At 41.0% G+C, this 24,940-nt stretch overlaps 1 protein-coding gene across 1 annotated transcript; it reads right to left on the bottom strand.

Annotated features, from left to right (window-relative positions):
* Nucleotides 1–326: 326 nt before the first annotated feature.
* Nucleotides 327–24,612, bottom strand: cwf19l2 (CWF19 like cell cycle control factor 2). The gene is made up of 19 exons (XM_078246341.1): nt 24,490–24,612; nt 23,479–23,589; nt 23,006–23,125; nt 22,675–22,791; nt 22,183–22,302; nt 21,615–21,708; nt 18,532–18,650; nt 16,419–17,022; nt 15,975–16,203; nt 13,575–13,695; nt 11,370–11,471; nt 8,543–8,671; nt 7,771–7,908; nt 3,473–3,685; nt 1,990–2,106; nt 1,678–1,833; nt 1,208–1,288; nt 987–1,088; nt 327–625 (listed from the first exon to the last, which is right to left on the bottom strand). Exons 1-19 carry the CDS (start codon nt 24,580–24,582, stop codon nt 485–487), a joined length of 2,907 nt encoding a protein of 968 aa, XP_078102467.1. The 5' UTR covers nt 24,583–24,612; the 3' UTR covers nt 327–484.
* Nucleotides 24,613–24,940: the final 328 nt, after the last annotated feature.

Raw genomic sequence — 24,940 nt, 5'->3', positions numbered from 1 at the left:
CTAAAGGTGATCGTTCCTTTGAAGTGGTAGCTCCAACCTTGTGGAACACCCTTCCTGTTAACTTACGTTCTGCAGTCTCGGTTGACGCTTTTAGAAAGCAACTGAAAACATACTTGTTTCAACTGGCTTTTGTGTAATGTTTGTAATTTTGGGTTTTATTCTTTTAATCCTCATTGCAATTGCATCTGTTGTTGCTTGTTTATTTTCTGTTTTGGATTCTATTGTATTTTAATCAAATGTCTTTTGTGTGAAGCACTTTGTCTGTGAAAGGTGCTATATCAAATAAATTACTTACATAAAAATAAATACCTGAAGCAAGGTCATTTTATTGTATTTTTTTATTTTGAGTAAAGATTTTCTCACATAACTTCTAATAGGAATCTTACATCAAATTCTGAATTGGTAGGTACAAAAGTGTATGTGTGTGTGTATATGTAATCTTCCCTCGTTGGCAAAGTGTACACCTTTCTGTGAGTGTGCCCGGCTAGCCCTCAGTCTTGGTGCAGTCATATGGTTTCCACCACTGTGCAAACTGTAGGACTTTTTTCCTCTGGTCATCAAAATTCTCTCTAATTGACTTTCTCCAACGTCGCGGCTCCAAGTCCATCATGCCTCCTACCACTTCCTGTGATGGAAAGAGGGATTTGGTTACATCAAAATATTGCTGTAAAATTAACTGGAATTAATTTGTTATGGCAGAATAATCAAATATGGAATACAAATCATTACAATGTTCATTTGAAGCAATATTGGCATGACATTTGTAAGTATAGCTGTAGGCAAAATGTATGACTGCATTTGACACATTTGTCATTAATGCATCTGTATCAACCCATTTGTAACTGTGACCCACAGTCACATATGCACAGTAAAGTTTGATGAAAACCTTGAAACTAAATGACAGTGACTTCCAACTGGTTTAAAAGAGAGGAACACATACTGATGTACCAAGTACACAGTAAAACAGCCTTAATGCACACACTGACCTTGCCAAAGTAATGGGGGAACTTCTGTTCATTTTCAATGACATGAGCAAACCCTCCCTGGAGTCCAAAGTCTACAGCAAAGTAGGGCAGACCTCTAGGAACCTAAGATGCAATAAACAAACAACAATTAACAAGGATGGGAGGGTAGAAGAACCAGACAAATCAGAAATATTGTAAAAATGACAGACAGGAGTAAAAGACAGACAAAGGGGAGGGCATACAGCATGGCGGATGTCTTTCGAAGAGAGGTCGACGACCTTCTTGTTCATGGCCCATTCCTCATCGCACTCCATGATAGCTTTCTGAAGACACACAGAAACTGTTGTATTACCACACAACTCCAACAAGTCCCTACAATACTGCTTCCGTGTAAAACTTGGCAAAATGAACTTAAACAGAATGATGAGCACACACACATTTTTTTCCACTATCTTTGTGGGGACCCGTCATTGACATAATGCATTCCCTGGCCCCTTACCCTAACCATCACAACTAAATGCCTAACCTTAACCCTTACCCTCAACCTAACCATAACCTAATTCTAACCCTAAAACCATCAAACATCCCTGGCCCCACAAGGCTGTGCAGACCCCACAAGTATATTGTATTCCCCGGTTTTTGGACCCCACGAATATAGTAACACACACACACACACACACACACACACACACACACACACACACACACCTACCTTAAAGTATATGGGTGCCATATCACCCAGTTCTCGTGGTAGTGGGATACACTCTAGGACCAGGTGATGTCTTTTGCGTGGGTTCATGTGTGTTTCCATGAACACACAGTCCAGCTCTTGGGACTCAAACATTCGCACCAAAGTACGCCGGAACAGCTGAGGACAGCAAAGCAGCACAGAAATGAACTTGACTGAATTTTAATCATTCTTGTTTGAAGTAAGAATTGAAAATGAATGGTTCTGAGTATATCTCGCACTGCTGTAAAACGACAGTCATAGAAGTTGGAATTTGTCACTTTAGCCTTTGAGCACCTGCATTTCTGACCAGACATCCTCATCCAATCCGGTGGCAGAGCAGTGATGCTGGAGAGGACAGATGTGACAGTGGCCCTCTGTCATCGACATTCCCGCAGGCAGGCTCAGGTACACCTGGACACAAGATGGCAAACGCACACAGTACTCAAAATTTAGAAATGCATGAATATATTTTAACTATAGGTTTTTTTTCTGACCAACAGTCTAAAACCTAATGTTTTTCAATTGAGAGCTGTGAGTCTATTAATCTATTTGTTGACTGATAGAACATTCATTGGCAAACAATTTTAATAATCAATTAATTAAATCAAAAAACAAAAAAAGAAATTCTCTGGTTCCAGCTTAGGAAATTTGAATATCTGAGACTGTCCTCCCCCCCAAAAAAGTAATTTGTTTAAGCAGCAATTATGACCCATATTTACATTTATAGTGGCGGCGCCCCATAGTGGCCATAGCAATCATGACGGGAGCAAAGCAGGAAGTAATGTGACAAATTATAAGAGCACCAAACTCTGCATAAGGAGGAAGGTTGGGGTGGTGGATGGGTGAAACAATCACCCAGGAAACCAGGGTTCCTGTCCCGTTTGAAAATAAAAGTTAACAGCGAATTGATCTTTAACTTTATGGAACAAACAGAACTACCTCACGCTGTGACACCCGTGCGTAACCTGAAGTGAAGGAACGTAACAAATCAGAACATCTTTTTCTAAACCTAACTAAGTAGTGTCCATGTAGTGACCAAACTGTGACTGTTTCACAACATTAATGTGTCTAAAACACTGACAGTTATGTTCTGTGATTTAAACAGAAGTACAAAAAACACTCTTGTGGGTCGTATTTCCTGCCACCGCAAGGGGCACTAATTTATAAAAACACTCCTATGGGTCGTATTAGAAGATAGGAATAAATGACCTACAAACCCCAATTCCAATGAAGTTGGGACGTTGTGTAAAACGTAAATAAAAACAGAATACAATGATTTGCAAATCTTTTCCAAACTTCTGTATATTCTATTGAATACAGATATTTAATGTTCAAACTGATAAACTTTATTGTTTTTTGCAAATATTTACTCATTCTTTGAGTTTGTATATGGATGCATGCTTTGGACGACCTGTTGAAATATTTCCGGGGTTTCCTAATTCTTCTATGATTGTAAACTGAATATATTTGGGGTTAGGATAAAGACAACACTTTTAGGAAATAATTAACATTTTCCAAACTTATCTGACATTTTATAGACCAAACGATCAATAATCAACAGATTAGACGATAATGACAACATAATCGTTGCAGCCCTATTTCAGAAGAAAATCTGCAAATGATCATATTTGAGAGGCATAAACTAGTGAATGATTTGCATTTTTTTTTTTACATTACTTTGATTGTCAAAATTGTTGACTAACTCATCAATTAAGCGACTAATGATTTCAGCACAAATTCCCATGTCCCAAAACATCCTGCATTCAGGATCCCTTACCTTGCTCCCTATTGCCACTATGAGGTGCTTCTGGAGCTCTTGGCTGCTGAAGCAGCGCTGGCATTTCTCCATGGAGGCAGCCAGCCTCCTATTCTCCCCGATGGCTCTGCTCCTCATCCTCTCCTCCTCCCTCCCCTCGCCCTCACGCTGCGCTGCACTGGACACAAACATGTCATCCAGCGTGTAGTTGTCACCGTCTGTCTTCCCCATCATCTGGAAAGTCGAGTGGAGTAGAAGTGGTGGTGATGGAGACGACGAGGACAATGGAGGACAGGGAGAGGAGAAGAGGGAGAACAGACAGAGATGCAGGGGAGAAGAGATCAATGGTGAGAGGAGTTTAACAGGGGTGTGATCATTCTTGGCGAAATCTGGTGTATTTTCTTCAAAAGAAATGATGAGGTGACACGCTAAAGTATATATGTGTTGTATTTAAATACATTTTGGGTACTTTTTATTGATAAGAAGAATAAATGTAGCTTTTCACTTTTTCTTTCAGGCATAAAACTAACCTTTCTGCACTGACACGTCTTAAAACAGGAAAGAAAGTCATGGAAATCCTACTGTAGAGATATCGACTGTTCTTAGAAACTGGCTGGTAGCTACTAATTGGTGTATGTAAGTGCTGATGCAATATTACCATCTGGGGCGTTTCCACGCCATATTTTGTGTGTGTGTGTGTGTGTGTGTGTGTGTGTGTGTGTGTGTGTGTGTGCGTGTGCGTGTGCGTGCCTGCCTGAACTGCCCTGTATGTAAGTTGGTCTCTGGTGTGTGTTAACAGTGTGAGGCAGGATTGCGAGTATTGACTCTGGTGTTTCTATGTCTGAGTCTTGTCACCATGGCGACCGGGCAACAGGTTGGAATCTGTGTGCATGTGAGAGAGCAAGAGGCAAGCATGGCTGAAGTGTGTGTGCATGAATCAGTTGGTAGAAATAAATCTGCCTTCAGGTTCACTGCTGGTGATTTTGTCTTCGCTAATGATAAAACACATTCTTGGTACAATTTAAATTATAGATTGTGAATTCAGCATGTAGCAGGAGTGTGGAAGGGATGGACACATGTCTGGCACACTGCTCATGTTTTATTAAAAAACACACATTAAATCTCCAGACAACGCTAGTCTGCTAACAGACTTTGTCTCTGACCAATGGACAAAACTGGTATTTATAGAAGCCCTGCCATGGTAACTGTAGATGTATTTTTAATAGGGCTGTCAATCGATTAAAATTTTTTATCTAATTAATTACACACTCTGTGATTAATTAATCGCATACACAATAACATAACGGTGCCTGAACGGATACTTTTTAAGAAAGTAAAAAAAGAAAAGGAAATAAAAAGGGTACTAAACAGTAGTTGGTGGCATTAAAGAACGGCTTGTTTATTGCTAAGGCCATATGGTCAAAATGAAATGATTTAATAATAATGTATAACAATAACTAATTTCAGTAGTAAATTGCTGTTGAACCATCAGATGGGAAAAGGACATTTACAATAACTTCAAATGCACCACGAGGCTGTAGTTTACCAGTTTTAATGAACGCACCGTCTGTGTTGTTTCTCCGACGGCAGCTACAGATTGTTACATACCGGTGTTGAATCCTCTACAGTAAAACACAGTCAAACTTTACACCGTTTAGCGTTAGCTGTCAGCATTGTAACCGTGTTTAACCCAGCTACTAGCTAGCGGTAGGCTAACGTTAGCTGCTGTCGAGTATAGTGTTAACCAGCGTTTGTGTTTCAGAGCATCAGAGAGAAGCGCAGACATATCAGTGGCACCAAATTTCAGTAGCCAGGGTTGGCAGGAAGAAGATTTTTACAAGTAAATGTTCCAATTAATAATCCAGGCAGAACATTCTCGTCTCCCTCCTTCATTTTACAGTCCAATGGTGGCTAGAATGGCTCGGGTCAAACGTCAATATGGAATGGATTAATCTGCGTTATTTTTTTTAACGCGTTATTTGTTCTCAGATTAATTAATCGAAATTAACGCGTTATTTTGACAGCCCTAATATATATATATATATATATATATATATATATATATATATATGTCTGTTTTTTATTGCCATAGCAACTCGAGAAGGAGTAAACAAGAAGAGGAAAGAAGGAAAATGTGTCTTGGCTCGTCTCGGAAAAGTACAGTCTGTTAAACTGCTGATAGACTGACACACACACCACAACCTGCCAGTGCCCATCTGCGGCTGTACGTCTTGTTCGTCTATGCTATTTCAAGCACGCAGTGGAGGAGAGAGAGTCGCAGAAAGAGAGACAAGTAGATCTGAGAGTAGTAGTGGATGGAAAAGAATGCATAACGACACAGAACCAAATGCATAGCAAACTGACAGAACAAATCCTAAGCGTATGTCCTTTCCCTCTTCCTAAGAGCATGACCAAATTAATCTAGATGATCCCTCACCCATAAACACACAAACATATAGACATTAGTAGATTTGTACTTTTACCATGCCATATTTCTATGTCTGCCTTCATCAAGCTTATATAACTACAGTGAGGATGGGGAAACCTTTAGTATGTATTAGGGGAGCAACATTACGTTGTTTTTATCAAGTTTTCAGGCGCAACTGATCTAATCTTCTGCCGCTGATGCATGTCAAAATGAGAACCTGCATGTTCTCCATTGCTCTTTGCTAATAAAACAGGAATGAGGAGAGATAAAGGGTTTGATAAGAGATTCATTATCACCTGAGCTTAACAAGTATTCTTCTGACCTGGAACCGGAACCAAAATGGAACAGAATCCATCCCTCTTATGGAGATAATACTAATAATCATGCACACCTCAGAAAGCAGTGGCTCTGAAACAGCGGGTTGAATTCAAAACATGCAATATGTTGCAGACAGAATACAATCACTCCACACATTATTCTAAATAAATAGATACCCACTGCAGTGAATAAGAGTTCTGTTTTGTTCTGACAAATTCTGTATCAAAACTTTTTTTTCTACTACACCAACAAGTCCAAGACCCATCTCCCTCTATTGCATCTGCCACTTGATCTAAGCAATGCTTTATTAAAAATGTATAAGTTAACAGTTTATAAAATAGGCTTCATAAAATTACTACAACATACCTCCAAAACCAAGTGAGTAATGATGATTTCTTATATAAATTGTGACGTGGATACACTTGTGTCCATATTAGGTAGGAGTGACTGCAACAACTGACAAAAGCCAGAGTGCAAGCCAACTTGATCCGCTGAACTTTTGCCAACTTCAGGTACAAACAGTTCTGTCCCGCATTGATTCATTATTTTCAACCCAAATAAAAGGTTTCTTTTCGCTTCAGAAGTTCAGAAAGCTGCCACTATGTCGAGTGCACGCGATTCTCTGATTAACTCTGATGTAGCGTCCAATCAACGGTCAGAGAAAGCACAACACAGAAGAAAAGGGACCAATAGCAGAGACGAAAGGGTAGAAACAGCAGCCTTGACTCAGTGACAATATGCAAACCCACCAGGGCCAGGGCAATGGTTCTCCACTGTGCTATAGAGCAACTCCAGGTGTGCTTTGAGGTTCAAATGATAACAAACCTGCATTTTAAATGATCAAACAAATGCATTCGGCTGCTTTGATTATGTTTGATTTCAGTTATGTGTTATGTGCACACAGTCTTTGACTCCATAATTGCAGTTTAAAGTAGCAATATTGTGTAACACAAGCTCTTAGGTTACAAATGTGTGTTGCCAAGCTGGGGAATAACTTGTCCCATATTGTAAAAAGTGAGATTTTTGTTTTTTGATTATAAAGCCGGTTGACGTGCTATATAAATACTGTTAATGTATAAATAAAAAACGCTCAATCCACAGAGAAATGCACACAGCCAGTATTCAGAAACTGTGACTTTAAACGAGCCGTCAGGACTTCCGTACGGTTGTGATGTCACAACTATAACATATATAGGTAGAAAGTGCCGCTACAGTCATTCCCCGGCTGCAATGGCGCAGAGACTGCGAGAGCGCAGATGCAGAAGACCTGTAAACGCTGACTAATCAGAGCAGACTGGGCTTTTTCAGAAGGGGGGCTTAAAGAGACAGGTGCTAAAACGGAGCGTTTCAGACAGAGAGTGAATACAGATATATATTCAGACAGACAGTATTAGAAAAATAGTGTTTTTTGAACATTGAAGCATGTAAACATGTTCTAGTAGAAACCGAACATACAATATGAACCTGAAAATAAGCATGACATGTGACCTTTAAAAAGGTAACCTAGTGTTTTTGAACTCCAGCAGCTCTATGAATCGTTTTTTATACGATTGAATGAATAACGTTTTCTTACCTTGGCAGCCATGCGAGAGTAGAGGGCGTTCTGATCCTGTGCAGAGCTCATCTTCTCCCTCCTCACCATCTCCTTCAGACCCACATTGTCATCATCCTGGAAGTAGCGCACACGCTCCCCGTCAACATGGGTCTCAATCTGAAGAGAGAGGGAAAGAGAGAATAATGTGAAAAAAAGAGACATGGAGAGACAAGTTGAACAAGAAAAAAAAGACAATCTTAAAATCTATTCAAATCACATCCAAAATCACATCCTTGAAAGGGGGAATGAGAACATGAGAGACAAAAGGACAGTGGAGAGAAGAGAGGTAGAAGAAGACGCCAACCTGGAAAGAAGAACTCTGACAGACAGAAATGGACAGAGTGAGAGACTGATCATGAGGGAGGGAGACAGTAAAGGAGATTGGGCCACTTTAACAATTCATAATAACCATAAACAGAGAGACAACTGGAAAGCTTTATTTACATTTCACGTCTCTACTCATAGGCAGGTGGAGTCCCTGCATCATTACACACACTGATGAATACCTAACGACACGGAACAAATAGCAGGACACAAACCTCTCATTTGCTCCACCTTTTCTCAATACCTCTAGGTGCAACAGTGTGCAGGATCATCTCTGTGTTTGCCCTAAGTAGTGGCTCTCTCATGCAGTTCAAGATTTATTTTTCACAGCAGTATATTTTCATCTTTAATCCCTATGTAGTCCCTCCTTGCTGTCCTGACATTTGTTTTTCTACTTTCTTTCCACCAGTCATCCCTCTCTCTTTACCGCTTTCTTCTTCCGTCGTCCTCCGTGGGGCTCCTGGGGTCCGGAGGGGGCACTGACTGGCCAGGCGCGACCTGATTGGTCTGTTCTGAACAGCAGGATTTCCTGGTCCTCACTAGAGTGACCTGTGACCTAAAAAAAATAAAACACAACCAGGTCATTTTGGCTTTTGTATAACAATGCACAAGACTAACAGTATTCCCAAAGCGTTCAAATGTTTTATGCATGCACCTTTTGGCATTTAACAGATACTCAAGTGAAGAAAGGATAATACCTCAATACTAATGTTCAATGATGTAATGTCTGCAACCAATTCCAGGTCATACATGCTACATTTGCTGATCATTTTTAACATGGATGTCTGTATTAGTAAGCACAAGCTTTAATCCCATCATGGAGAGGCCTAAAGCTACAAGTTGAATCAAAATGAAAATGTTGATTCCAATTGACATGCAATACCTTAAAAAACCTGAAGAAGTGTGTTTTGTCGTGTAACCTTTACCAATGTAACTGACTTGCCAGTCTCATTCATTCTCACTCACTCATCAACTTAATGCAATTTAACAATACGCATTTGGTATTATGGATATGTGTTAGATTCATAGCAGCAGATGTGTGTCAGGGAGTAAGAGGAGAAATTAGGGGTTGTCAGGACAGATAAAGTAGCTCATTTCAAAGAAATGTCTTTAATTTTGAATGGGCTGGGTTTAATCACAGTCATAATCATTTCACAGGATGTAAACATTCATTCCAACAAACAAAGACAAACATGTTTGAAGTGTTATAGAGAGCATTTGTACATGACAGTTTGGTATGTTTTGTCTTAGAGAACCTTTGACAACATTTTACAAGACCTGACTTCTGTTCAAAACCTTCAGTGGTAGAATGATCTCATAAACCTGCTGCTTCAGCGCCAATATAGCTCTCAGCAAAGGTCAGCCTTTTTTCAAAGATCAAAAGGTTTGCTTGTTATGAGAAGCTGAAGTCTGAGTTGCACAAGGACTGAAGTTTGAGACAGGTAGAGACGGACAGCCAAGAAACAAGAACAAGGTGGGAGTAGCAGAGAGGATGGGAGGCAGTCACAAGAAAATGAAACTGGACTGTCAAAAACTAAAGGATAGAAGAGAATTTCCTCTCTCCGGTTGACACAGTTAGGCCTTTCAAGGCTCGACACGCGCAGTGAAAATATGAGCCAGACAGGCAGCAAGAGTCAAAACACTAAATAGTGAAGACAAACCAAAAGTCTTCTATAACAAGACCGATTGTGCTCTCTCAGCTGATGAGTGCACTAAAATGGAAGAATTATGACTTTTTAAACATTGCTAAGGATTTTACCCTAGTCTTCTAATTTGGACAGGACAGCCTTAGTGGGGATGAATCTGGCGTAACTTCCAAATGATAATATACAGGTTATATAAATAATCACAGCCTGCTTTCCATGTGTTTATAAAGTTGTCTGGAGTCTGCTCATGTCGGAAATAGGCCTCTATTTATTTCTGCATATACAGAAAGAGTGTGTATGCCAAAGAGAGGAGATAAAGCAGCGCGGAGGTGTCAGAGCACTTCCATTGCTCTCTGTTAATTGCCTGTATTCACTAAATGTATCTAATCTCTACTGTTTCCCTCTCAATCTGTCTTTTTCTCGTTCTCTCACACACATAAACACGGGGGGCACACTCTGAATGACCCCTGGTAGGAGAGTGTCGTGCATGCTGAAAGACATTTGTTTCCCATTAGGGTCTGCTAAAATGCCAAGCAGGAGCCGATTCCATACTGGCAGCAAGACATAAGAGCTGAGCAGCAAAGAGATTTCAAAACAAACAAATTCCTTTTAAAAGCAGTTAGACAGAACAGCACAAAGTTTAGTTTCATCTGAAGACGATGTGTGTGTGTGTGTGTGTGTGTGTGTGTGTGTGTGTGTGTGTGTGTGTGGGGGGGGGGGCACTTGTCTTCCCTGCACAGTGAGAGAGATGGATTCTGCCGCAACCTGCTGTGTGTGTGGGTGTGTGAAGTTTAGAAAAGATATAGCCCTGAGTGTTTAGATTAGCATTTAGACTATAGGAGAGGAAAAAGAAGCAGATACATCTGACGGCGAAAGGTTAAGGACTGTGTGTGACTCTCTGTTTCTATTTATTCCTATGTGTGCATGTTTATATCTATATATATATATATATATCTATATATACACACACACCTATATATATATATATATATCTGTATGTATATATACACATACACACATTCAGGAACTATATATACTCCGCAAGTCTGAGCTGAGCTAATGTCTCCTGTAGACAGGTGTGTTTAGCAATCTGCGATGTGGCAGAGCAGCAAACTGTAGCAGCTTGCGGTGTTTCTCTCACAGAAATAGACTGCGGTCAAGCTTGCCGTCCGTCACTCACATCTCCGTGGTCAAACCAGCTGCCGCTAAAATTGGAGACAGACGGCGGCAGAGCAGAGCGAAGTGACCAGAGCAGACGTAGTAACGTCTCTTGCAAAAAAACAATGTCTGATTATTTTAATGAAATGAGCTGGTTTGACCATGGAGATGCAAGAAATATGCACAAGTCCAGAACACAGGACCTTCTTCCTGTATTTACTTTCTTGATCCCGCCCCCAGACACATCCGACCAATAAGAGGAGCGGACGTTCTTGCGTGATTTGTAATGGCGCATTTTGGTACGCTTGGATTTTTCCAGGTGTGAAACCAAACCAAACCAAACCGAGGGCAAATCGCTCCAAGTTTACAAACTCATCAACTGATTCGGACCAAAGCAAACAAACTACAGGTGTGAAAACGCCCTAAGATGTACGTATCGCATTTACAGACCTGCTTTAACTTGGCTGTTTCTTGTAGCTTCTTTCGGGCGATGTGGCTCTCTTTGGCCTTGTGTGCTGCGTCTAGCTGGGATTTCAGCTTCTCAACCATGGCCTGAAGAAAACAAACACATACATATTTGAAACACAAAATAAGTCAATATTGCTGTATACAGGTTTTTCGGTAACACGCAATGTGTTAAAGGAAATATAAGAATGAAGTAATTTATTTTTCTAATTTCAACACGTACATAAAGCCTATAAAAGTACAGCCTGACAAATACATTGGAAGCCTTATATTAACAGCTGCTGAATTATCATATACATATCATATGGGTGTATATGTTGGCAGATATGTAAATAGAAATTGCCATCTGTAAATGTTTTAAAGGCCACATTTTAATATATAGCGGACGTTTTCTGAATGCAAGTGTGTGTGTGACAATCGCCAGATAAACGGTTTCGAGGCTGAACACTGAAACTACAGAGGACTGAGAGAAAAAAAACATTTGTCCTAAGCAACCAGAACCTCTTAAGCCATACTGCCATGAGAGATATATACCTTTATGTACAAGACATAAAATGCAAGTGCACAACTGTTACAGGAATTTAAAACATGCACACACACACACACGCACGCACACACGTTTGGGAATATCGGTTTGATTGCTTTATCGTGTAGGGAGATGCTGGATGTCAGGTTGGTTGATAACACTTAGTAAAGGGGTTTAAAAGGGTGTGCGAGCGTGTGTGTGCGTGGTAACAGACAGCTCTCCATAAGAGATCCCAATAGCACACTTAGCATTGACACGTGAAGACAGGCAAAGGGGGAGTTGAGTGCACAGATCAATGAGCGCTATAAATAAATGGATCCCTGATGGGCTGTAAATCTACACAAAGAGTCAAAGCAAATGTGCTGAGAAAAAGTAAATCATAATGTATATATATACACATCACAATGAGTAAAAGCTCAATCAACAGTTTTTCAACTGACAAATAAGTATATTCATTTTTGTTTTTATGTTGGAGTTACAGTATATAAATGCACTGTAAATTCTATGTGATTAGTATCTTTAAATGCCAAAACGTGATGAGTAAATAAAGTGTAAAAATATAGAAAAAAGGACAATATTGTTTTTGGGATAATATTCATGAAAAACTTGTGGTCGTGTTATATTTAAAGAATAGAAAGTACCGGTCCATACAGTACATAACATTTAATCAAGACAATGTTGGATTATGGGTTGCCTTAATGTTGCTGAGCAAGCAAGGTTTTCTCATTTAAGTTTATAGTTTGTCTTTTTGAGTTAGTCATTCCTAAAAGTATTTATTTAGTCCAGTTTAAGGGTGTTCTAAGCGATGTTGGGTGGCGTCACTTCTTGTTGACGTTTGAAGTATTGTCAAACAAAACGGAGGCTAGGCTCGTTGTTGTTGTCTAGGACAGCTCTCCTCTAGCTAACTTCACTCTTCACGCTTCTCTCTCCTCCACTCCCCACACCCCCCTTCATGTGCATGCGCACTAACCCCCCAACCCCCGCCCCCAAATCCTTTGTGTCGGTTACTGGCTGGAACACTGTTTGTTATGTTTGGTGGTGCAGGTTGGCGCAGTTTGTTTTTGTTGCCGTTTGTGGAGCCTGGGCTGTCTACAGAGACCGTGTTTTTTTACAGTGTGTTCAGGGGACAGGCAGCTAGCGGATAGTGAGGAGATGTTCGCTCTATGTGACAAAAAATGTTGTAGCCTAAAAAATGCGTGACATCGCTTAGAGCACCTTTAACCTACAGGAGATTATGATGGCTTGCGTAAGGTGGAAATAAATTCTTGATGAGTGAAAACAACCCGGTGGAGTCTCCCACTGAGGAACTCAAAAATGCAAACCGAAAAATGATAACAGTCAGTGAATATTACTCTGAACACAGCAAAAATATGACAGGAGAGTGTGTGAGTATATGACTGACAAACAAGCTACACAAATGTGGGATTTATGTTCTGCTTTCATGGAAGTAATTTATGAGAGAAAGGCTTCAGACTACTTTATCTTTGGACTAATAGTATCTCAGGGACCCTTTCCCAACAGGACGAGGCCAATACATTGTCATCTTAAAAAATGTATTTTTCCTAAAGCAGGTGTTGGAAAAGGACGGATCGTTTTACAATCAGAGTTGTCTCATACTCGGCCCGATACGGTGACAAACGGTAACATAATGATAACCAACTCACCGCGTTACCCATAATCTCTGCTTTCACCAGTTTGGCTCCAAGTTTGTTCATCTCCTCCTCCGACAGCAGTGGAAGCTCCTCCTCCTCTTCCCCCTCGTCTTCCTCACTGTCACTCTCACTCCTAGGTAAAACATGAAGAGGAGAGTTTGAAGGCCAGACCAAAACCAAGCGATAGAAAGGGAAATTTAAATAGTGAAGAATACCAAACATTTCCTCATTTCAACCACATTATGCAACCAATGTATGGCAGAACGAATGTACAACCTTAACAAGAAAACCTTTTCAATTTCACGTATCTGTCCATTTGGTTCATGAAGTTTCACACCCACATCATAATACTAGTGATACACAAACACAGTGTCCTCTTGTTCAGCACTTCATCTCTCTTCCTACAGATTTCCCCCATACAACAGGATTTAATGACTTAATTATTCCACCCTAATAATAGTCTAAACCCTCTAATGGGAAACGTATCTGTGAACCATTTAGTTGTTTTCTTGTGAGCTCTCATACTGTTTATCTGTTATGATTCATTTGAGTCGTCGTGCCCCCCCTCAGAGATCATTACAGCCTTGCCTAGAAGGATCTGAACTGCAGCCTGGGAAGCATCATTCTAGGCTATTACACTTCTCATAGCCTCATTTCATTCTGCTGCCACACTGCAGACTCATTTCATGCTGCAGGGGTTCTGGGTGCTGGTTTACCCAAACAACTTAGCCTAATGGGGCAAAACACAGTGAGGTGGCTTTACAAAGCAGTGAAGCTCCGACATCTGGCCTACAACGGTGCTATATGTTGGACTGCAATGAAAGCAGGAAAACATATACGTTGCAATTATTTGACACAGTTTACAAGAGCTTCTGTGCCACTAATTGTTGTTCAGTGTCCCTTTAAGTGAGACAGAATATTCATGTAATGTACTTAATGTAATGTCACAGTACTTTGAGTATTTAGTACGGTAAATGCTGTGTGGGGGGAGCTGATAACTGCTAATACTCTATACTGACTGATCCATTGACTGGTGGTTGATATAAAGAACAAATAATAAACAGAGACAACAACACTGAGAAAATGATTCTGCAGGAGTCATTTGTGAAAGCAATAGAAACTGTGTAGACTAAAGACAACGGATCATGTTAAGAGTACTGTTAACGAGCTACAGAGTTCAGAGGCCTAGGGAGTTTTTCTGGGAATGTCAAGACTAATGTTCAAAAGCAGATAAGGACTTTTAACAGTTTTTGCAGGCCCCTTGAAACTTAATAAGTACATATGTGAAGACGCAGCCAGGTTTTATAGAAGGGATTACTGTGAGAAAGTCTCTGGTGAGGTAGGTATGTGAATGCACATGACTGAACACTGACGGATGCTTTTATGCACTTATGTCACTTTTGTCTTGAAGTTCCAATAGTAGTTTTGTCTTGTCTGTGTGTGTGTGTGTGTGTGTGTGTGTGTGTGTGTGTGTGTGTGTGTGTGTGTGTGTGTGTGTGTGTGTGTGTGTGCGCTTGTTCGTGACCTCATTACTAATCAAACTTATAACCCAACATCTACACAAGCTGCCAAAAGGAAATGCGATGATTGGGTTTTTTCCGATACCGCTGCTAAATCGATACTTTTAAAACGGTGCCGCTGCCTAAACAGTGCCTGAACCGAAATATATATAATATATTTATAATGTATATAATATAAATTATAAAAAAGGAGCACAAAACGACAGTTGGCGACATTAAAAAACGGCTTCTTTATTGCTAAGGCCATATGGTCAAAATTAAATGATTGATTAATAATGTAATAACAATAACTTATAACAATGACTTATTTCACCAGTAAATTGTTGGTAAACGACAGAAACAAGCACCAGATGGGAAAAGGGTATTTTACAATAACTTAAAATGCACCACAAGGCTGGCGAGTTTCAAGTAAACGCACCGTCTGTGTTGTTGACAACGGCAGTTGCGTACGGTTACGTCCCGGTGTTGGAATCCGCTACAGGGAAATACAGTCACACTTTACACCGCTTAATGTAAGCTGTCAGCATTTGAACCATTGTGTTTAATCCAGCTACTAGCTAACGGTAACATAGCGTCCCGTGCAGCGATGCATCTGGAAAAAAAAAAAAGGCACCGAAATGAGGAACCAAAATTTTCGTTCTTATTCGGTCTTGTTACTACTGTTTACGTTGGAACCGGTGCCCTATTGGCACCGCGTTTCGGTGCCCAACCCTAGTGATGATTACATTTTCCTTATTGGTACTTACATAATAGTAAAGAATGTATTCCCATTCCATTAAGAGGATTCATAATGTCCGACCAAACACACATACAACTGGAATAGTCAATTAATACATTTCGACATCATTTAGCAAAATATGTTTTCAAGGCAACAAAACAAAGAGCTTCAAACCTTGATGTCGTCGCAGCGGCTTTATCGCCACGCAGAACATCTTGAATAGCAGTCACAGTTTTCCCAGGATCTTTCTCCTGTTGTGGTTTTTCAAAGCCGGCAGATTCACGGGCAGGATTGCTGCTCTTCTTCCAGGATGACATGCTGGTATTACTTGGACCAGAGTCTTCATCGTCAGAGCTTGGTTTCAGGAATCCTGTGGATGGCCGTGCTGGAGGAGGACGGCGCTCTGGAGGTGCACAGGAAAGAAATAACAAAGCATGTTTAGGCTTCATAGGCTCTTGGCATGTTAGTTTAAGTTGAGTTTTTTTTTTTTCCTGAGTTGCTACAGAAATTGAAATTGATTATTCCCTTTTCAAAAGTTAAAAGAAAAAGAGCATAAGGTTGAACCCACGTGTGCAAAACTTGACACATCTACTACAAAAGGCCTTGACGTCAACCCACCTTCACCACTGTCATCCTCTGAGGGTTTGAGGAAGCGACTTTTAAGTGACCCAAGAGAAGGAGAACGTTGACTCCAGTTTTGCCCAGATGATGTTGCAGCACTTTCTCTTATTCTCTCACTATCCCTATCTCGGTCTCTGTCCCCATCTCCGTCTCTTTCATTATCTCTTTCTCTGTCACCTCCTTGAGCCCTCTCTCTGTCTCGTCCTCTATCTTTCTCTCTGTCTCTATCACCATCTCTGTCCCTCTCTCTCTCCTTCTCTCTAAACCTATCTCCGTCCCTCTCTCTCTCCTTCTCTCTAAACCTGTCTCCGTCTCGACCTCTGTCTTCCTCTCTGCCTCGATATCCTCCCCTTTCTCTATCCTCTCCTCTCCCAGCATGGTATCGCTCTCTGTCTGTGGGTGATGAATCTCTTTCCCTCTCATTTCTTCTCCATCGATCTCTCTCTACCCCATCTCCATCTTTTCTCCTCCATCGCTCTCTGGCCTCGTCCTCTCCTCTCCTCCACCCGCCTCTCGCTGTTCTGTCTCCTTCCCCTCCTCTGCTCTGTCCATACACAGCTTTCTCAGCATCTGCAAGTCTTTGCTGAAATTCTTCCATTGACTGTAAAAGGACAAATACAAGACATTAAAATACCTGAAACGCTTTCTTGGGTTTTGCAGTTCAGATCTTAACACATTAAGGTCATTTGGAAAATGTCCAGAGGCTAAACAACAGATATATCTAACTGATAGCAGCATCCTGTAGATTTAATTTGTTTCATAATTTCCAGCAGGTTACTATGACATATTAAGAGGGTTTTGTCACTTGCCCTCTGGTATAGTCTACTCTAAAGATGCTTGCAATGTAGTTTAAAAGGAATCCTTCAAATGGTGCCCCATTTGTAAGAACGTGCATTTGTGGGATGAGCAGCAGCGCTGAGTATGTGGGTTGCGCCCATGAATAATTTGCCAAATCTTCTCTGCCAATGCCAAACAGCTTATTCTGCAATTGACTCATTTGGTGTTTGGTGGATTGGATGATTGAAGTTTGAAGAAACAAGACATATTGGCAATTTAACAATTTATTCATTTCACAAACAGGAGCCTCAGTAGCGTGTGGAAGAATCATACACAGCCACAACAGCCTGGCACCTCCTCCTCATGCTGGTCACCAGCCTGGTCACACACTGCTGTGGGACGGCATCCCATTCTTCAACCAGCATTTGTCGCAAGTCAGCCAACGTGGTTGTGTTGGTCACTCTGGCAAGAACAGCACCCCCAAGCTGATCCAACAAGTGTTCAACGGGGTCCAGTTCTTCAACCAGCAGTCCTGATCGCAGCCCCGTTGAACACTTGTGGGATCAGCTTGGGCGTGCTGTTCGTGCAGAGTGACCAACACAACCACGTTGGCTGACTTGCGACAAATGCTGGTTGAAGAATGGGATGCCATCCCACAGCAGTGTGTGACCAGGCTTGTGACCAGCATGAGGAGGAGGTGCCAGGCTGTTGTGGCTGTGTATGGTTCTTCCACACGCTACTGAGGCTCCTGTTTGTGAAATGAATCAATTGTTCAATTGCCAATATGTCTTGTTTCTTCAAACTTCAATCATCCAATCCACCAAACACCAAACAAGTCAATGGCAGATCTCATCCCACAAATGCATGTTCCTTACAAATGGGGCATCATTTGAAAGGGAACTAAACATGCTTTCCAACAGTATAAGATTTATTGCCAAAAAGCATTGTTACCACAGAGAAATAATCTGCCAAACACAAATGTCCTTACTTTTTGTGCTAAGTTTACAAAAATATATTGTAAATTATAAGGTAAAAAGACAATATATAAGATGTCTCGTCTCTGCTTTGCTTGTGTGTGTATGTGTATGTGTATGTGTGTGTGTGTGTGTGTGTGTGTGTGTGTGTGTGTGTGTGTACTTAGTTTCTGAGTGCATTAAGTTACATATAAGCCAGAGTAACTATCAATCAATATTTTTATGTCCAAAACTCAATTTACAATAAACTGAATATTACGCGACGTCATCTATTTGTTGGCTTTTTCGTGTAACTGTATGTGCCTGCTAAACTGTGCACGCTAGTATGTGGGTGCTGCCAGTGTGCCTTCAGCTCTCACTCCGTATCTCTCGGCCACCACATCATTGAGGCTGCGCTGCTGCCTTTCTGCCTGCTCCTGCATTCTTTGGTAGCTCTTCCTCAGCCAGCCCAGACCTGCATCATTCACGACTGGGCCTCCTGGGAACAAGGTGAGAATAACAGTTACAGAGTTACCTTTACAAAGACGCACATACAAAAACATAACATGTTTGTGCCAATTTAACTAATTCTGAGCCTCCAGGGAGTAAGTCATATATTCCATATTGTCATTTGTCAAAAGAGGCATATGAAGAAAAAGAAAAAAAAGAGTCACCGATTAAGCCACTTGAAATCTTCTTATTTGAAGGAAATAAAATACAGTACTACCAGTTCCTGACGTCATCTGAAAATTTAAATCAAATATCCGGACTGGTGTGTTGCAAAAAATGGTAATTAAGGAATTGGGAAAGAACGTGAGTTAATGTTGCTTGGTGTAAGCAAGTGATCCGGCGAATCGCTGCAGGGCTGTGCAGCAGCAGAAGTGTCACTTAAATGGCCCATTTGTGTAACGTCCTGTTGTGTTCTTTTAACCCCCAATGTAGCACAAGTAGACTTTATATTTCACAATTATTGTTTTCCGTCAGATCATTTTCATGATCTCGACTGCACTTGAAGGCAGCTTCATTTCACGAAAAAAGAGAGACGAAAATAGATGAGCGACTGTGCTTTGTGCTGGAGTTTGTTACAGGCAGTGCTGTAGTCGAGTCACCAACTGTCGAGTCCGAGTTGAGTCTCAAGTCCCCAGAAGTCGAGTCATCAAGGTTGAGTCTGTGTTGAATTCCAAGACTGCCTACATCTCTCCACTCTGCCACCTTTAAAAGGAGAATTCCGGCCAATTTTTACGTTAATCTTGATCGCTATAGATATGCGATAGAAATAAAATTTTCGATAGAAAAAAACCCGACCTGGATCAGTCGTAGCAACCGTTTCCATGTAGTTACATAGTCACTTATATGGTCATAACCACTACAGTGCTCAATTACCTATTTTTGAGGGGGAAATAAACTAAAATTTTTCGCCGCAAAGGCATGATCTGTTCTCTGGAGGACATCCACCAGACCAGCGGGCTCTCTGGGATTTTTGTCCGCTGCGGGCGGCGAGGACAAAGGCTGCTTGCCCGGCTAAGGGAACTACCACCCAGATCGACACTGACAAGTCTCCTACTCACCAACACCAGATCGATCACACGCAAAATGGATGAGCTACAAATACACACGGAACTGCTGCGTGATGATTTTCACAAAAGCCTGGCTGAACACACTCATCACAAACGGCAGCTAGCAGCTAACAGGCCAAGCTACCCACTGGCAGGATCAAGACAGGGTAGGTGAATTTAAACAATGTCTGAGTTTAAAACGCATCTTGTTGTCACGTTAGGGCCCTGTTCATGTTGTACAGACATTTTAATTGCATTTTGTGTCTGCTAAGAGGCACAAAGGCACTCTAAAACTTGCCCCGACAACTGCCGTTTTAGCTCAGTGGAAGCTCATAGAGGTAGCTGCAGCTACTCCAGTTTGCTAGGACCGATCCAGGTCGGGTTTTTTTTCTATCAAAAGTACTCGCATATCTATAGCGATCAAGATTAACGGAAAAATTGGCCGGAATTCTCCTTTAAAGAGCTGACATACTAATAAAAGAGAGTCCACATTAAACAAAAATGACACCACTGTCACGATTGTAAAGGGAGTTTATTTACTGACTTTTTTCTAAACAACATTGAGCGATGCCCTTTCCAGCATTGGATGTAAAATCCGTGTGGGCGAACGTCACGATCCGGGGCACAAATCTCTCTGCATTTTCCAAATGTGAACATGTAGTAGGGAGCCCGCGAATCATATATATATATATATATATATATATATATATATATATATATATATATATATATGATATATCAATATCAAATCCTTTGTTACGAGTAGTGAAAGTAAGAGCGAGAAAGCAGCGTTAAGTGAGTGACAGCAGTGAGTGTGTTGTCAAGCAAGTAGAGCGAGCGGTAGCGGTGTCTGACTGAGAAGCGTGTGGCTGGGAGGAAAAAGCGAGAAAAAAAAAAAAAAGAGATCCCAAAGATGATGTAAAGTGAGTTAACTGTTAACAATAAACAAGAAGCTTCTCAAGACATGGTGGCTTCATCTTTTGTTAATACTGTCGGTGAAGGGTGTTACCCCCAAAAGAACATCAGCCCTGGATGGAACATCTCCCCAGCTGCTTCCTATCTGGTCTTGGAGCCCGAAACAGGAAAAGTGTAACATCTTATATCAAATTTTTATAACCTATTTAGTCAGAAACTTCATCCAACGTCTGAATGCTCAAGTCCGATATTTATATATCCTCGGGTCAAGTACAAGTCATCAGTCCAAGTCACGAGTCCAGAGAATAGAGTCTTGAGTCCGAGTCCAGGACTCGAGTACTCCAGCACTGGTTACAGGAAACAGTTAATTGTTACACAAAGTCCTGGGCAGTTGGCGAATTTAGAGAATTGTTTATTGTGATGAGGGATGACGAGAAAAACTGGTAGGCGGAAGAATGCGATAGTGCTATAGTGCTAAAAGCAAACATGGGAGTGTATGAGCAGTGTGTAATTGTAGGGAACGGGAGGACGCATTTGAATTGCACCCTGGTTTTTTATATTATTTTTTCCTTCACTAGAGGGGAATAGTGAGGCAATTCTGATCTACTGAGGCACGGTTTATCATAGCTCTTCCTCCTCTTCAATGGATTTCTGTGCTTAAAGCAACACTATGAGAACTTTTCCCGCTTCGGTCCCCCTACAGGTTGGAAGCAGAATAGTCCATTACATTACATTACGCAAGTTTGCCAGATCGGGTAGCGGATCTGTAGTTCGAATGAACTGGACAATGTAATGTAATGGACAATTCCGCTTCAAACCTGTAGGGGGACTGAAGCGGGAAAAGTTCTCTAGTATTAACAATAACTAAAATCTGGAAAGAAACAAATATTCTGAGGTGCTGAGACCAAAAGATGTTTATAGTATATTTTACATAGCTGGAAAATGTTCTGCTATTTAATGCCTTAATAGAGTCAACTGATCTATGTTATTACCTTTCTTTGCTGCAGGGCCAGCCATCTTCTGTGGGGGCAGACCAGTTCCTCCATCTTTCCAGTACGGGTTTAGCTCCAATTTGTGCAAGCCAGCCTGAGGGATCCACAAACACACAGACACTTCAATCATTGCTGTATACTGCCAATAGCACTACAGGGGCACAAAAACACCATGCAGACAACAATAAGTACACACACACACACACAGCTGTCTGAGAGGGGACACCCTCTGTTGCCTTGGTAACCACACAGTTGGTCAAATGAGGACACTGACTGCAACAGTGTTTTCATATAGTGTGCACTCCACTTTATGCATCTCCCTCTCCCGCAGACATTCAGGTCACTTTGTGTTAGGATTCAAATAACAGATACATGTGAATCTGCCAATGGAGGACACCTTATGCATTAGAGGAACCATATGGATGTCCATACCCTCCCGACAGTGAAACAAAACACACACACACACACACACACACACACACACACACACACACACACACACACACACACACACACACACACACACACACACACACACACACACACACACACACACACACACACACACCTGTTCAACGGCCTCGGCCTTTGCCCTCTCTTCCTCTTTCAGTCGTTCTTTCTCGGCCCTCTTCTCTGATGTGGACGTGGTTCTCATTGCCAGAAAGTCAAAGGTCATCCATTCGTCTCTCTACGGGCAGACGCAGGCAGTGTGGGTGGTTACACAAAGAAAAAGAAAGATATACAGATTGAGTGGATAGTGCCGTGAGTGAGTAAGTTTGGAACTAAAGCAGATGAAGCAAATAATGTGTGTCTGTACGTTCAAAACTTCTTCATAACTCTTGTTATGATTTGATACTATAAATAAAACTGAATTGAATTGAATAACTCTAGATACAGTACTACCTCAAGACACTCTATGCTCTATTTAGATTCGTTATTAATCTCCACTGTGGAAAAGGGACTTTACTATTGTCTTGAATTTACTATTTGTTGTATTAAGAGAAACATCTTTAATGAAAATAAAACATTCAGTATATGTGAGACTGGGTAAGGAAGTTACCTCGATATTCTGTGCTGGGCTGCGGTTGCTCTCTGAAGGCTTGGACGCATCAGGAACCTGCCACGCTTTAGTAGCTTGTGTCTGACTGTGAGCCTCAACCCACTCATCCCCTGAGCCCTGACACAGAGAGAGAGGGAGAGAGGGGGAAATGATGGTGAAGGAGTACAAGACATTATCATATCAGAACTAAAAGGATGGAAAATGAATGAATAAAATAATAGACAATTACAATAGAAGAAGAGGCCCAAAGCTGAATAAAAAAAAAAAAAAAAAAAGAAAACGCCATCCCTGTATAATAAAGATTTTGTTTTATCAAAGTCTTGAAACTTACCTCTGAGCTGTCATTAGAGCCATCTTCTGCTGTCTTTTTCTCCTTCTTGGCCTTCTTCTTTTTCTCCTTTTTCTTTTTGGATTTCTTCTCTTTTTTCTTCTTGCTCTTTACAGAGCCCTCCTGTAGATTCCATGAATTATGTTGTTTTTTTTTTTCCATCAGTCCCATTATTGTTATTTTACAGAAGTATGATTGTCTACATCAGAAGACATCATAGCTGTTGACATCACCATCAATATCTTCCCGTTTCTCCTCTGAATAACTACTTCAATGTAAATCATAACGGCAGTGAAAGCGAACATAAATGTTTGATACAATTACACAATGTTGTCATGATGTAGAGCTACTGTATAATGTCGCAGACCGGCAACATAGTCACTATTGTTTTAAGGTACGGCACAGTTGTGACTTGGCATGCAATAACAATCTACAGCAATACAGTGATTAAGCAGTGCAAACACTTTGTATCTTACTTCCTCTATCTCCTGCAGTCTCTGGTTGATCTCAGGGAGCATCCAAGTATCCTCCCCTCTCTGCCTCTTCAGCTCCTTCCTCCTCTCGTCCTTCTCATACTGCTGCTTGGCCTGAATGACACAATGGAAACATGAGGGATTATTCAAAAGGAAAATAAGTACAACAGATCAAAGTAAGAGTACACTAACATCTGTATTTTCAGACATGTTCATCTAAGCCGATTCTTTGGGCTGAAATTATTGATGAATAAAGTCCAAAAACAGTGACATTTTCCTCATTACTAAAGGAACTACACAGCCTTTGCATTGCCATGATACTGCTGTTAAGGGTTATGATTTGCAAATATTTAAGCATCTAATGACTTTTAAGCTGCACAAATATATCTTCTGGCTGCAATGGCAGTGACACTGATGTCATTATGAGCCAATTCCTCTTCAAATACAGCAAAATAAATTTGACCCAGCTTCACTGTGCAGATAATGTCATTAAAACCTATAGTGTTCATCTACAGAAAGCATCATTTGCCAGCATAATCTGCTCTGTGTATTATGCAAACACAGCTGCACAGCAAAAAGATGACGCACAACAAACACCTGTGTACATATGTGATTACAGCAACGAGACGGTCCTAATCTTTACGCTGCCAACAGGACATAAAACCTCTACAAAACACAGCCGCAGGTCTCCTATCAGCCCCAGCAGTGTTTGTCTTGTAATTTCCTGCCTGCAATTTACCAGTATCCGCCTGTCCAGACACAAGAAGACAGGTTAATGTGAAGACACAAAGGTTCTGATAGCTTACCGAGAGATGGAAAAGACTCAAATATACCAATTTATATCACGGTTAAGGACAAATTCCGCTGAGCTCATTCGTTAACCAGCTGCTAGCCTGCTTAGCTTGTTAGCTTTCATTCAGACTAAACAGCTAACGTTATGATTTAAACTGACGCCAATGAACCTAGCCTACCTTTAATTATAGGGTTGTTCGCTACAAAGCTAATAGTTTATACCTTTTCTATCGCCTCTTGCCGTGCATGTCGTTTACTATTCTTTCTTTCTTCGATGTTGCTCGAACTCTCAAAACTGAGTCCGTGCGCCGCCATGACACTGTCGTCAATGTTTGTGTTGAGTGCCGTAAAGCGCTGCTGTTTACGTCAACCGTTCGTTTGTGGTACTTGCAGTGCAAACGACACATCCATGAGAAAGATAGCACCATAGAATTATACAGATTATTATTAATAAATCGTGGTTAAGCCCCTTGTGATGTGAGACATTATATATAAATGTTCTATAATGGAGCCCAATAGAGTTTAGTATAGATTTCACTACTCGTTAATACGAGTAGACTTACAAATAGGCTACTACTCTATTATTGACCATCACTAGTCCATTCAATTGACCCATCTAGTACTTAATACCAGTGCAACAGGCTGCATTCACATATAAAACTAGACTATTTAC

This window comes from Sander vitreus, chromosome 3, assembly GCF_031162955.1.
Source record: "Sander vitreus isolate 19-12246 chromosome 3, sanVit1, whole genome shotgun sequence".
In the NCBI taxonomy this organism is placed as follows: Eukaryota; Metazoa; Chordata; class Actinopteri; order Perciformes; family Percidae; genus Sander; species Sander vitreus.
Note: the sequence above shows the minus strand (reverse complement) of the source record. Positions and strands in the feature narration are given on the sequence as shown.

Coding starts and splice junctions, on each gene's coding strand:
- cwf19l2 (XM_078246341.1), bottom strand. CDS start 24,582: ATGGCGGCGCACGGACTCAGTTTTGAGAGTTCGAGCAACATCGAAGAA. Junction 22,792..23,005: donor GCTCTAATGACAGCTCAGAG/GTAAGTTTCAAG, acceptor TCTCTGTGTCAG/GGCTCAGGGGATGAGTGGGT. Junction 21,709..22,182: donor AGGCCGAGGCCGTTGAACAG/GTGTGTGTGTGT, acceptor TGGATCCCTCAG/GCTGGCTTGCACAAATTGGA.